The sequence below is a fragment of the Artemia sp. Qi Xiang Cuo genome, chromosome 5, assembly GCF_049724085.1.
Source record: "Artemia sp. Qi Xiang Cuo chromosome 5, ASM4972408v1, whole genome shotgun sequence".
Classification (NCBI taxonomy): Eukaryota; Metazoa; Arthropoda; class Branchiopoda; order Anostraca; family Artemiidae; genus Artemia; species Artemia sp. Qi Xiang Cuo.
In genome coordinates this window covers 74,661,388-74,675,184 of record NC_142798.1, presented here as the reverse complement: position 1 = coordinate 74,675,184, position 13,797 = coordinate 74,661,388, and the positions used below count along the sequence as shown (strand labels likewise).

Below are 13,797 nucleotides of genomic sequence, written 5' to 3'. Positions count from 1 at the left end.
AGTCATGGTAAAAACATGTTCTTGCATATATATCAATTAACAGAGACACCATTTTTTTAACTCATTCTTGATATCTCACCAAGGGAGTAAATAAAATATTTTAATTTGTACCTTTAAATGATCATTTAATTTTTTTAATTGAAAAAAATTGATCTAAATTAGTGTTATTAAATAATTAAGCTTACTATGGTTAAACACTTTAATTAACTGAAGTCTTGCATAAAAATCAAAGAGAAAGGCAGCATTGGGTGCCAACAAGAAACAGTGGCGTCAATTCATGGAAATTGGAAGTGGGCATTCCATGAAAGGCCATTTTCCAACGAAAATACTGAATAAACAATATTTCTTAAAATCCAGTTCGGGGGGGGGGGGTGTGGAAAACGTAGGAAGAAGCCATTGACCTTCCTTCCTCTATTGGCACGACTAATAAGAAGATTGGTTCTCAGAAGAATAATTAGGTTTTTTTTCAGTTTGCCACTGTTGCCAGTTGCTTTTGTGGTTTAACAGACGTATACGTCGTTAATATTTTCTACTTCCATGGTTTGGTCATGAAGTGACAATTGTATTTGGGTTGATCATTTTTTTGTTTTTATTCTTCATTAATATTAGGTTATTTTTATTTTATATTTTAATTGGTTATATTTTCACTTTTTTCTTTTTCTAAGGAAAGACGCCTTGTTATATACAGGTGAAATATTAGTGTGACCATTCCTCTTTTCATCATTATTGGTCACAGATCCTATGATTTTTCAAGATTTTCTCCTTTGTTAAGTTTAAAACTTTTTTTTTGTTCTTTTTTTATCAGAACAAAGATAAGGTTTTGTCTTAGCCGTAAAAAAAAATTTCTAGAAGTGTAAAATTTAAGCCTCTCTTTTGATAGGGGATATAAAAAAAAGTATGGACCTTAAGGAAATTAAAACAGATTTTCATATAAAAAGGTAGTTTTACTTTGTTTCATTTAAATAAAAATGATTTTAAACAGTTGCATTATCATGGATCTAAATTTTCATTTCTTCATACTTAAATAATGGATCTTTTTTGCCAGATAAATCTAATTAGTTACTTTTATTGTTTTTCTTATTTGTTCTTAAATCAGCGCAAATATATATCTCTGGTGGCCAGGGGCGTCCCGAGGCTCATTTTATTGGGGGGTGGCGATCTTCGTAAATTTTATCGATTTGTTACCTGATTTATGCCAAATTGTTCTGCAGAAGTCAAGAATTTCGCTAAATTTCGGCCAATTTTGCAAATTTTCTGGCGAAATTTTCGCCTTCGACGAAAATTTTACCGAATGCCAAAAACATTGGGTGTTCAGTGTGCCCATCCCCGCCCCCTTCCCCTCGGGATGCCCCTGCTGGTGATGGGGAGTATGAAAAAACATGAAAATCTACAGAAATTTCAATATTACGTTTTTTATATTATTTTGGAGCCTTTAAATCTCCTTTGACTAATGTCTTTTTTATATTGCTGGCTCAAATTACCTAAAGCTTGAAATTTAAAACTCATGTTTAACTACTAGAAACGACATAATCTACTAGACTTAATAGCTCTAAGAAACCAGTTAAACAACTTCGATAATAATAGGAGTAGGCTTAGCCTACTCCTATTTAAAAAATGACCAGTCAGTAGCCGTTAATCAATAAACTAATAAGGGGTCGGAAGGGGGAGGGGGGGGACAATTGCCAATTTTGGAATTTAAAAAAGACAGTTGTTACTTTTAAAGTAGATTAATTCATTGAAGACCATAATCGATTATTTACAACGTGTTTCTTAAGGATAAATACGTTTATAATTTTAAGCTATAATTCTCTATAAACTTTCTTTTTTAAATAATTTCGTAGACCACACTGCCTTTCCATGACGATAAATAAATAAAAGTTCAAATAGGAATCGAATCCTTTTTAAAAGATAGTGATTTTCACAAATAGTGACAAAATTTCACAAAAAATACCAGATATTTCGGTTACACATGCAGTGACCGTCATCAGTAGTAAAACTAGTTTTACTACTGATGACGGTCACTGCATATGTAACCGAAATATCTAGCATTTTTTGTGAAATTTTGTCACTGTTTGTGAAAATCACATTCTATTTGAACTTTTATTTATTTAACTTTGTTTTCTTAATGCTTATCTTTAAAAGTGTTGAACACATCTCTTTTAAACAGTATTTTAGAATGCAAAAGCAAATATTAAAACATTAATTTTTTTTACCTATTCTGTGTTTTTCGTTTCCAAAACAAAACTTTGGGTATATATACTTGGGTATATATATATTGGGTGTATATATAACTCACAAAACGACATCTAAAAATTCCTCTACTTAGACCCCCTGATAATAAAAAAACGATAGCTGAAAGCAGCAAAATCGAATCGCTGAAATATCTCTCAAGATATGAACTATAGGAGAACGCGAAACATAGATATCTTTTGTATGTATCAAATCAACGGCTTTTTATAAGGGTTTAACAGATTCAATTCGAAATAACTAACGATAAAAAAAAAATCACACGAATTTATGAAATGATTTGACGAAAAAAATGGAATCCTTTGGCCAAGTAGCTTTCTTCAACACATTTCTCCCTATCATCCCAGCCGGAAAAGCTCCTGTAGATGTCCCTGTGTCTCAAACTAATACATGTGCTTTGAAGTATAGCTTGCCTTCACAGAACGCTTCGGGGATAAATTTTAAGCATGTAAGATTTATAGATAGTGCTGAATCACTAGTCTTAAATTGAGTACTTTCAACTACGGCAAGATTTTCTGAGATAGAAGAAAATCCTCCTTTTACTAAAAACAAAAAAAACTCATTTTTGTGCAATCAAATCCAATTAATTTTTTCTAACTAAATCACAAATGAGTATCAGCCATTGAGGTATACAAAAGTAAAGAGAAAAAATGCATAAAGTGTAGCATAAAAGGGAGTAACGATAGAAAATAAGTTAAACTGTTTTTATGCTTAATTAAAAATCGATAAAAAACGTGAGGCGTTATCTATTATCCCAGAGCGTTCTTATACTTGAATAAGAGCGTATCTTTCAGTGCCCTATGATTGCCCATAGCTGCTCTGCATTATACGCCATTAACAGGAAACAGGTAAAAACCAAAACAATGTCAAAACAGTAGGAGAGGGTAGGCTAGGTATTGATTATTGATTATAATAATACCCAGGTATAAAATATAGGGGTACAAAATACCCACCTTGGGTATAAAAATACCCAAGAAAAATACTGAAAAAGAAAAGTTTAAGCAAGAAGGCAAGATTAATAAGAAAAATAATAAATGAAAATTTAAATAATAATGTGATTTGTTTGTTTTTTACTCTATATTTGTACTTTTGCTTTACATTGAACAAAAGATAAAGGTATCAAACTGTTATTTTTGGCCAAAAGACCATAAAAGCCGTCAAAGGCCACAACTGTTTTTTGTGTGCAGGTTTTTTAACTAGCCAATGTTGAGCATACTAACGTAGTCTTGGCTATTTTAAGATAATATATATAATACATTTTCAAAAACAAAACAAAAAACGCTGCCACTTCCAACAAACATTAGGCTGGAAAAAAATAAAATTAAACCTTTAATTAAATCATTCATTATTGGTTTTCATCGACTTTGTAACTATGTTTATATTTTAATAAATTGAAACTAATTTTGATTTTGTATGTTACAATTCTGTTAAGGAAGGCGGCTGGATCGGTAGCACTACTATTTTCTATTTTCTATTTAAGCCCTGTTAAAATGCTCAAGATTTCCATTTAATCACGTCTGTAGGCAATTTGGAAAAAGAGGTCAAATTCTATGTTAAACTATAAGCTTCTCATGCGCCCAACCAGTTATGCCCCTTTTAGTTTTTTTAATACTTCACCTCTTAGATTTGAATAACAAAGTCTTTAACTGACTCTCAATAGTAAAGGAACGTAAGGATATTCCTAGAATACAATAAAAAATGTTAAATAAAAGGTTTATGGTATAAAATATCATAGTCTCCTTAGGACCTAGTTTGACTATATGTATCCTAAAATGTGCCAGATTACATTCTATGCATTCAAGCAATTGAGAAAACACATTAAAGCATGAACACCATGAAAAAACACTGTATTTTCTGTTGAACCCTATATGGCTATATCCATCCTTAAATGGGTTTGACGACATTCTCAGATAGCAAAGCAACTGAATAAATCAATGATATTGATTTAATCAATAAACACTATAAAAATCTATGTTATATATCTAAACAGATAGTTCGTATGTAAAACCAAAAATAATAATTAAAACATCTTCTTCTTCGATTTTCCAGAATGCCTGTTTTTTGCACAATGAATCGACTCGTCTTCTAAAGCAACTATAAAAAGAGTATACATAATTAACTTGAAATTTAGCTGTTGTGTAAATATGGAGGCTCAAATGTGACACCATTGGACAGAATTGAATACAGCCTGACATTGATTTATTGGTTTTTGCCTTGAGATTCTTCAAAACCCCTCCCTAACCACAGTGACAAAAGCCAGATGGCTTTTTAAATTATTTGACCCTCGGTCATGACAGAACAACAGCTGGACAGCTGAATTTTGACATGGAATACCTTTCATCCCTAAAGGCTCTGATGAAATCATGGAGACGTGCACAATGGGCAGCCTGCCCAGGAGTGCTTCAAACAAACAACAACAACTATAGTTGAAATTAGTCCTTGTGCCCCAGAGTATGTAAGTTAGGAAATCTATATGAAAAAAATTATAGTTATGCAAATACTATAGTTAAATTATAATATAAATATAGCTAGGCATATATAGTTAAGCAATAAATTATAGAATATAGTTATAAGTAATAGTTATAAAATATAGTTAAGTATATATAGTTAAATTATAATATAAATTATAACTATAATTATAAAAATCATAGTTAAGCAAATGACTAATCAGTTATTTTAATTGGGATATAGTAAAAAAAGATCCAAATAGAAATTTTAGCATAGGGAGGGGCCTTTCTGGCCCTCCACATAACTCAGAGAAATTGTGCTTTTTTGTCCATTTTTGTGTATATAATTTATATTTGTAGCGTGCTTAGGTTTTTGTGTCGATAAGCTCCCCCCCCCCCCTGCACCATGAGTTGCGTTAACCGATCATGCCGATCCCAAAGTTTAGTCCTTTATACGAACATATGAAAGTCCCTATTAAATCGTTTTACCCTTAAAAATAAACGTTATAATGTCTGGGTTTCAAGGAACACTGGTTCAAAAAAATTTTGATCGTAGCTCAAATTGAAGTTATCAAACGTTTTTAACGAATATTCTAAGATGTTAAGACTAATATAAGAACAAAAAATACAGGAAATAAAAGAATTGTAATACAGAAAATAAACAGAATTGTACATTTACTGTATACGACGGGTTTTCAGTATATTATTATTATTATTCTTATTATTATTATTATTAAAAGGTTAAATAAAAAACCCAGACGTTATAATGTCTGGGTTTCAAGGAACACTGCTTCAACAAATTTTTGATCGTACCTCAAATTGAAATTATCAAACGTTTTTAATGAATATGCTAAGATATTAAGACTAATATAAGAACAAAAAAACACAGAAAATAAAAGGTTAAACAAAAAAGCCAGACGATATAATGTCTGGGTTTCAAGGAACACTGCTTCAACAAATTTTTGATCGTACCTCAAATTGAAATTATCAAACGTTTTTAATGACTATGCTAAGATATTAAGACTAATATAAGAACAAAAAAACACAGAAAATAAAAGGTTAAACAAAAAAGCCAGACGATATAATGTCTGGGTTTCAAGGAACACTGCTTCAACAAATTTTTGATCGTACCTCAAATTGAAATTATCAAACGTTTTTAATGAATATGATAAGATATTAAGACTAATATAAGAACAAAAAAACACAGAAAATAAAAGGTTAAACAAAAAAGCCAGACGATATAATGTCTGGGTTTCAAGGAACACTGCTTCAACAAATTTTTGATCGTACCTCAAATTGAAATTATCAAACGTTTTTAACAAATATGCTAAGATACTAAGAAAAAGCCAGACGTTATAATGTCTGGGTTTCAAAAAACACTGCTTCAATAACTTTTTGATCGTAGCTCAAATTGAAATTATCAAACGTTTTAACGAATATGCTAAGATATTAAGACTAACATAAGAACATAAAATACAGAAAACAAAATGTTAAATAAAAAAGCTGTTCTTCTAGAACAATCCTAATGTTAGGTTCTTCATTAAAAGCTAATTCTTGTGACAGTTTTTGAACCTTTTTAGAGGGGTTAATAAATAAATTTTAATTTATTCAAGTATGGATTTCCTGCAAAAGTCTGTACTGAAATTGGAGTATGTTTGATGTGGACTAAATTTGGTCCAAACTAAATTTTAAGTAAGTCCAAACTAAATTTGGAATCAACCTTAAGCTTATCTTAACCGGGCGGATTTGCTTGTTTTTAATCTATCTTTTATAGATTATAAAATAGATAAGGCTCGGTGCTTATGTAAAACCCAGGGTAGTTTAAAAAGTGATTGAAAATATGTCTATTGGAAGAGGTCAGCCAACGATTAAGGGCCAAATAAAAAGCAAATCGTCCCTGAATGGGGCGGTAGAATGTCGTAAGGACAGATTTAAGGGAAATTACAGCTTCTTGGGAGGGTGTAAGGAGCGAGGCTTTGAATAGATTGGTATGAAGGAGGAATATGCGTAGCTGTTTTGGCCTTATTCGACTTGGTGTTATAATGAGCTATTAGTAGTAGTAGTATTTTATTCAAGTTTTAGAATTAACCTTATGATTTTGCTGGGGCCAAGACACGACTCGATCATGCTTTCATTAAATATCTGTATCATAGGCACATGTAAGGAGAAATTTTTGTTGAAATATCAAGATAGTAATTTTCCGAAAATTTTTAATTTTTGTCTCTTCTGTAGAAATAGCCTTCATTCAACTTTTTATAGAGCCGAAACACTTTTTATGACAATTTTCATGGTGCCAGGCCACTTAAACTTTTTAGCCTAATATATATCTAGTCAGCAATTCACCTATGAATTTACCATCGACTGTTTCTGTTGAATTTCTTTCTAAAGAAATCAACATATACGTTTTCACAGATAACCTCTCTCGGAAAATCATTCCAAGCAGAGGTGCAGCGTAGTAGTAGTTTCTCGCATCATACTGATAAAAATCCAAGAAGAGGTGAAGTATTTTTAAAGACGCTTCAAATACCCAGTGCAGGGTATCTCCTCTGGTTAGTATCCCGAACATATAGTGTTCTTGTGCGTTTGCCATAGTGTTGCAACTAATTGCATAATTTCAAACTAACGTTTGTAAGGAAATTTCAGGATACGCAGAAAGAAAGCTAGTTAGCATGGAGGCTTAACTTTAGGTTATATATTTTTATCTAAAAAATTTTCTAAATGCAATATCGCAAGCTTGTCAAGATAACAAGCCACTCAAAGCTGACCCACTAGTGTTTACTGCTCGTCCATCCATCCCTAGTTAAGGAAAGTTACTCTGGAATCATTGTTTTATGTAACTAAGTTGTGCATCATAGACTGAGTCACCACGTTGGGCTCTCTTTTCATCAGGAAATTGCTAAAAACTTACAAAACAGATAGGCTAGAGGACATGGCCTAGCAGCGTGAAGCACCGGCCTTCAATGAATTTTTTTTATTCCGTTTGGATTTTTTTCGTGCATATACCTGCAAATATACATCCGAATTGTGTTATAATGGGTATTAATCTATCAATGTACTCTTTATCTTATTTTTTCACGTTCAACAGGCCACGTTATATTTTCACGTTCAACAGGCCAAAGAACCTGTTGAATGACAGGCATTAAAAAGAAATAAAAATAGCACGTACATTTATGTAAGAACCAGAAATAAGATATTTTTCTTTTTTCCTAAATATGCAATTCTGTGTTTCCTTATCCTCCTTCTTCCAAAAAAAAATTTTCATGAAAGATTCAACTCAACCCCAAGCCATGAGACAAAAAGGTAGTACTACGAAATTACTTTTCAAATTCTTTGACTCTTAAAGATACCTACTGACTGCACGCAATCTATAAAACGAGAAATATTTTCATTCCTTCAGACAAAAAAAAGAAAGAGAAATATTTGCTCACTTGCGAGCATCAGAAAACCTACTAGGTCTAATTACAAAAGTATACCAAAAATATACTATTTTCAGTTACACATTGCATAGCACCACGTGATTACTCTAACCTCAATGATTGGATGGGTATTGTGGACACTTACTGGTTATAGAAAATAAAATATTCAGGTAAATATTAGCTTATAACATTGTCGGGGTCCAACTAGATGTTTGCCTCTTTTAAGAAAATTTGACTTTTACATACGTATTTGACTTTTACATATTACTGTCTCGACTCAAACCTCTTTTACTGTTTGAATGTAACGTAAACGAAATATTGTACATTTCAGGTCTCCTCGGAACACCAACTACTAGTACTGGATTTCCTTCTACGATGGGTACTGTAACACCAATATTCCTCTTGAATGGTGCAACAACTACAAGAGCAGACACTTCGAACACGAAACATGATGAAGATCACAAAGCTAGAGATAGATACAGGGACCACCCGCAAAACTTCTATCCATCTGCTCACTATGCCCCAATGCCAGCATATTATCAGGAACCATATTATAGCCCCTATGATCCCTATCATCAACCCCAATACTACCAACAAGGACCACAATATTACCAAGCAGCACCTCAATATTACCAAGGTGCACCGCAGTATTATCAAGGTACGCCAGCACAAGGATATGGGCAGAATTCTGGGGACCATATGGATTACTCTTATAATCCAAATACTCCTATTACGATATTACAGTCTCAATACAGTGCTAATAGTCTAAAGCAAAACAAAACAAAAGATGCTGTTGGCAAGATGAGTTTTGAAGTTGAATTGGAAAACGAAAACGACAACACTAACACCAACTTGAATTCGTGATTTACTTATAGTTTGAAAATAGAATATACATATCGGGTACAATTTGGTTTTCTTGTTGTTTCATATTTTATTTGGTCGCTAGTAAATTTTTACTGCCCAATTTCAGAGGCTATAAGTCAGTCATTAACATAAAATTAGAGACGAATGGGAATTTCGACAAATACTTAGCCTTAGGCTAGCAGACCAAGGAAGTTCATTCTTTTTTTAGAAGTTGTCAAAAACATACCAATTTATATTTCATTATTACTACTCTGAAGAAATATGCTAAAAATGCTAGAAATATACTATAAGATAAGTTATATTATGATAAACTCTCATGATATCTGGTTGAAACAGAGTGAAAGTCTCAAATTTCAGTTGCATAGTTTAAGCACAATAACAATCCCCGTTGGCTCTGATGCATTCTAAGACTAAACTAGTTTTTGGTTGCTAGGGTAACATGATCTGTTGCAGTATTCTTTAGTTCTGCAGCAAGAGTCGCTGTGAAAAGTGTAGTACGATTAACACTTTGGCTTTGTTTTTTGCCATTCTTTGAAGGCTGTAGCTATCAACCCCTCAGAACCATAAGGATTACTATCCTTATGGTCTTTGGAAGAATTATTTATTTGAAACAAATGACATGTTCCTTGAATACAGTTTCGAAATAAGCGGTATTCTTGGAACCAACTTTATTCTCTATCTCCTAACGCTTAATCTTCTTCTTTGATTTTAAAAGGCCCAGCTTCAAAAGTTTGTTAAAACACAAAACCTAATGCAATATAGATTACTAAAATCGCAGTATATACAAGTTTTACCTTAAAGTGTGACACCCATTAATTGTTTTGGATGCATGTAATGGTGGAAAAAAGATAAGTTCTTTGTTTACCACCGAGTGATCGCCACATAAACACTTTATTAATAATTTCCAAACCCCGTCATTGGGTTGCATTATTGTTTATCATTGGTGCATTCATGCCAATCCATCGTACCAGTTCAAATATAAACGGGGGTGTTGCAAAAACAGTAATAGAGAAGGAAAAAATAATGAAAAAGAAAAAAAAACCTTCACATGGTCTAGAATTTGAAATCTGGCACCGGAATCTATTAATCAAAACCGAACTTAACTAGTCGATAAATACGAAGCATTGTTTTAATCGTCAAAAGTAGATATTTTGGTGAAGTAAAGGTCTTGAGATGCAAAATAAGTCGTCTTGAACAAGTGCTATTAAAAGTCAAAGTAGCAAGGCTTTACTAGTGATTTGAAAAGAAGTCAGAAATTGGGTAGACCTATATTGATTTTGGTATTGAAAAGGAGGATTTCTAGGGATTTGCCAACAGCGTTTTAGGCAGTTCAAAAAATATGAAGTGGAAACACTACTTCCGACTAATGTCATATTTTTGGTCATTCTAAAGCCAGTTCCAGTTTTAAAAATAAAAGATGCCGTTATCTAGATATTTAAGGTGAATTAAAACATAGTGAAAGACATGGTCTCTATTTTACTATTTGTGGGGTTATATCCAACTCGACCTTACTAGGTGAGTGAAGGGCCTTTTAAAAGGATTTTGGATAAACATATTGTTTTAAAATGAAATCTCTAGTACGCGCTAGACCATAACCTTCAAAATGACTTCTTTGATCAGTCTCGATTTCAATTTTTTTTTTCCTGCCTTGTTTGTAGCCATAGCGTATATTAGGGACAGGCTACAGGAGTGATCACCTCCTGCGTCGAGAGCTTCATAAAAGGGAAAAGGGAGATTTGTAGGCAAACTATTAAGTGAAAAAATAGATCCCACGAACAGTTTTTCGGCAATATTTTCTAAGAATACACGGTTAAAGTCCGATTTTAGCCCCCTGATCGATCAGTTCGTGGTAACGAACTGTAAGTAAGAAACGTCTCGGCTCAATAGTAACCGAAACTCTGATAAACAGATTTTGATATCAAAAGTACATCAAAAGAATCAACTTATTATGCTGATTCCAAATATATAAGATTCATCAAGTTTAGTTTTACCCATTAAAAGTTACGAGCCGAGAAAATTTGCCTGATTTTTTCAACAGGGGGACCCCCCCTAAAATTCAAGAAATCTTAATGAAAATCACATCATTAGATTTAGCGTACCTGGGAACCCTAATGAAAAAGTTTCAAGCTCTTATATACACAAAGTGGAATTTCGCTATTTTTGCCAGAAGACAGATCACAGATGCGTGTTTATTTGCTTTTTGTCTTTTTTTCCAGGGGTGATCGTATTGAAATAAGGGCCCTAGAAGATCAGGAGAGGGCGCATTCAAACGGAAATTCAAAATTGTAGTGCCCTTTTAAAGAGACAAAAAATATTGGAGGGCAACTTGCCCCCCCCCCTACGCCCATTTATTTCTCAAAGTTATCTGATCAATATTTTGAGATGACCATTTTGTTCAGTATAGTTGAAAGATCAAATAACTATGTCTTTAGAGGTAAAATGACCCCCCCCCCCTCACAGTCCGTGGGGAGAGGCCTCTAAGCAATGAAATTTGTCCATTGTTTACGTATAGTCTTTGTTATTGGGAAGTATATAGACATGTTTTAAGGGGGAGCTGGATTTTATGCTTGGGGTGGATTGCCGTTAGTAAAATCTTCCTTGGGGAGGGAAATTTCAGGGGGTGGTGGTGGATTTTTCAGGTAAAATTTTACACTGGGCAATTTGACAGAAATCCTATGCAAAATTGTTTTTAATTGTCTTACATTATTCGTGCCAACTCAATTTAGAATTTGGAGTTGTTCTGGAGGAAGTGTCCGGCAGCTATTTTCAGCGTGTTTTGAAATCTGAAAAAAAATCCCTATGGAAGGGGGCATTTCTGGAGTGATCAGGAAACCGATTAGAGACTAAAGTCTTTTTGAAATGAAAGCATGCCAAGGATAATTTATCAGGTTGAATCGTCCGCAAGAAATTTTACAGGGAGATGGGATTTTCAGCAAGGATGGAACTGTCTGGAGGTAACTTGACGAAGAGGGGGGGGGGGTGTACTTTACGCAGGATGAAATTGTCACTGAGGAGTGTTTCCCTTGAGGGACGGGGTTATATTTCATGGAGGGTGAACCAGATTTACCTGCATTATTTGAAAAAAGAACAGAAATTAAAAAAAAAACAAGTTTTTTTTAACTAAAAATAAGGAGCAACAATAAAACTCAAAACGAATAGAATTAGAATAGATTTAATTAGAATAGATTATGTAGAAAGAATTACAATAAAAAATTTTTTAAAAGTGCAAACATCTTTAGCGTACAGAGCAAGGTATTGAGGATAGGGCAACCCTTCATATTCGGAATAAATTGGCCAAAATTAACACACAAATTTCGTTTTAATTTTTCATGTATGTTGAGCCAAATTCGAACCTCCATTAGTTGACTAAGGGTAAGAAATTAAATAAAAAAAAAGTTTTTTTAAACTGAAAGTTAGGACCGATATTAAAACTTAAAACGAGCAGAAATTATTCTGTATATGAAAGGGGCTGTCCCCTCCTCAACGCCTCGCTCTTTATGCTGAGGTTTTTTATTGTTTTGAAAAGTAGAGTGAGGATAAAGAGTCAAACTTTAGCGTAAAAAGCAAGGTGTTGAAAGAGGGAACAGCCCCTTTCATATACGGAATAATTTCTGTTCCTTATAAGTTTTAATGTCGCTTCTTACTTTCAGTTAAAAAACTTGTTTTTTTAATTTAATTTCTATTGAAATCGTCATTTGGGACGAATTTTAGGTTGGTGGTAAAACGGTCATAAATGGCAGAAAAAACGTTTTTTGGCCTGTTGTAAGATGTTACTGTAGTAATATGTTATTCTGAGTTTCTTCAAATAGTGTCAGGAGCAAGTGTACTGTATTAGAAGAGAAAGAAATGCGAAAGAATGAAGAAAAAAGTGAAAGGAAATGTCTTACAAAAAAGTTTCATAGATAGCACTGTACGTCGCTGACAATCCCGCGTGTTATGCTTCACGTAACACGTGGAAAAAAATTGGGATATGGTACAATTTTTTTTTTTGTCTTGAATATATTTTTCGTGCAATTTTTAGTACATTTTGTTTCGAATTGTTGACAAAATTTGGTCTGTTCCCAATGTCTTGTACGGCTCACGTTGTAGCAACTTCGAATTTTCTGCCAAACTTTCCGTTCTATTCGCAAAAGCCTGGTAAACTTTAAATGAAATTTAAAGTGTGACTTTAAACTTTAAATTTTGTAAACTTTAAATGAAATTATGTTAGTGTGAAATATTTCTTAGAATTTTGAAACGTCTCTCGACTACTTTAATAGTAATGATATAGTAACTAAATCTGTTTGTTCAATGTAAAAATGAAAATTAACCGAATTCGGCGTGAAGACTGATTATGATCAAACAGTTCGTTGTAACGAACTTTAAGTAAGAAGCGACTCAGTGCAATAGCAATCGTAACTCTAAAAAACAGAATTTTGATATGAGTAGATACATCAAAAGAATTAGCTTGTTATAACGATTCCAAATACTGTTACCCATCAAAAGTTACGAGCATGAGAAGATTTGCCTGATTTTCGGAAAAGGGGAAAAATTCCCCCTAAAATTCAAGGAATAGAAAATCACACCATCAGATTCGACGTATCAGAGAACCCTACTATAGAAGTTTCAAGGTAATATATACAAAAAAAAGGGGACTTTCGCATTTTTTGCCAGAAGAAAGATCATGAATGCGAGTTTTTTTTTTTTTTCCCAGGAGTGATCTAATCAAAATAATAGTCTTAGAAGATTGAAAGAGGGTCCATTCGAGCGGAAATTAAAAGTTCTAGTGCCCTTCCTAAGTGAACAAAAAGATTAGAGGCCAACTAGCCGCCCTCTCACGCCTT

At 33.1% G+C, this 13,797-nt stretch overlaps 1 protein-coding gene across 1 annotated transcript in view; it reads left to right on the top strand.

Annotated features, from left to right (window-relative positions):
- The window catches only part of LOC148952514 (uncharacterized), a 32,397-nt gene extending 23,323 nt beyond the window's left edge, over positions 1–9,074 (top strand). Inside the window, exon 3 of the mRNA XM_089089938.1 lies at positions 8,442–9,074. Coding sequence (XP_088946064.1) covers positions 8,442–8,974 — 533 coding nt within the window. The 3' untranslated portion in view covers positions 8,975–9,074. The remainder of the gene's footprint in view (positions 1–8,441) is intronic.
- The last annotated feature ends 4,723 nt before the right edge of the window (positions 9,075–13,797 follow it).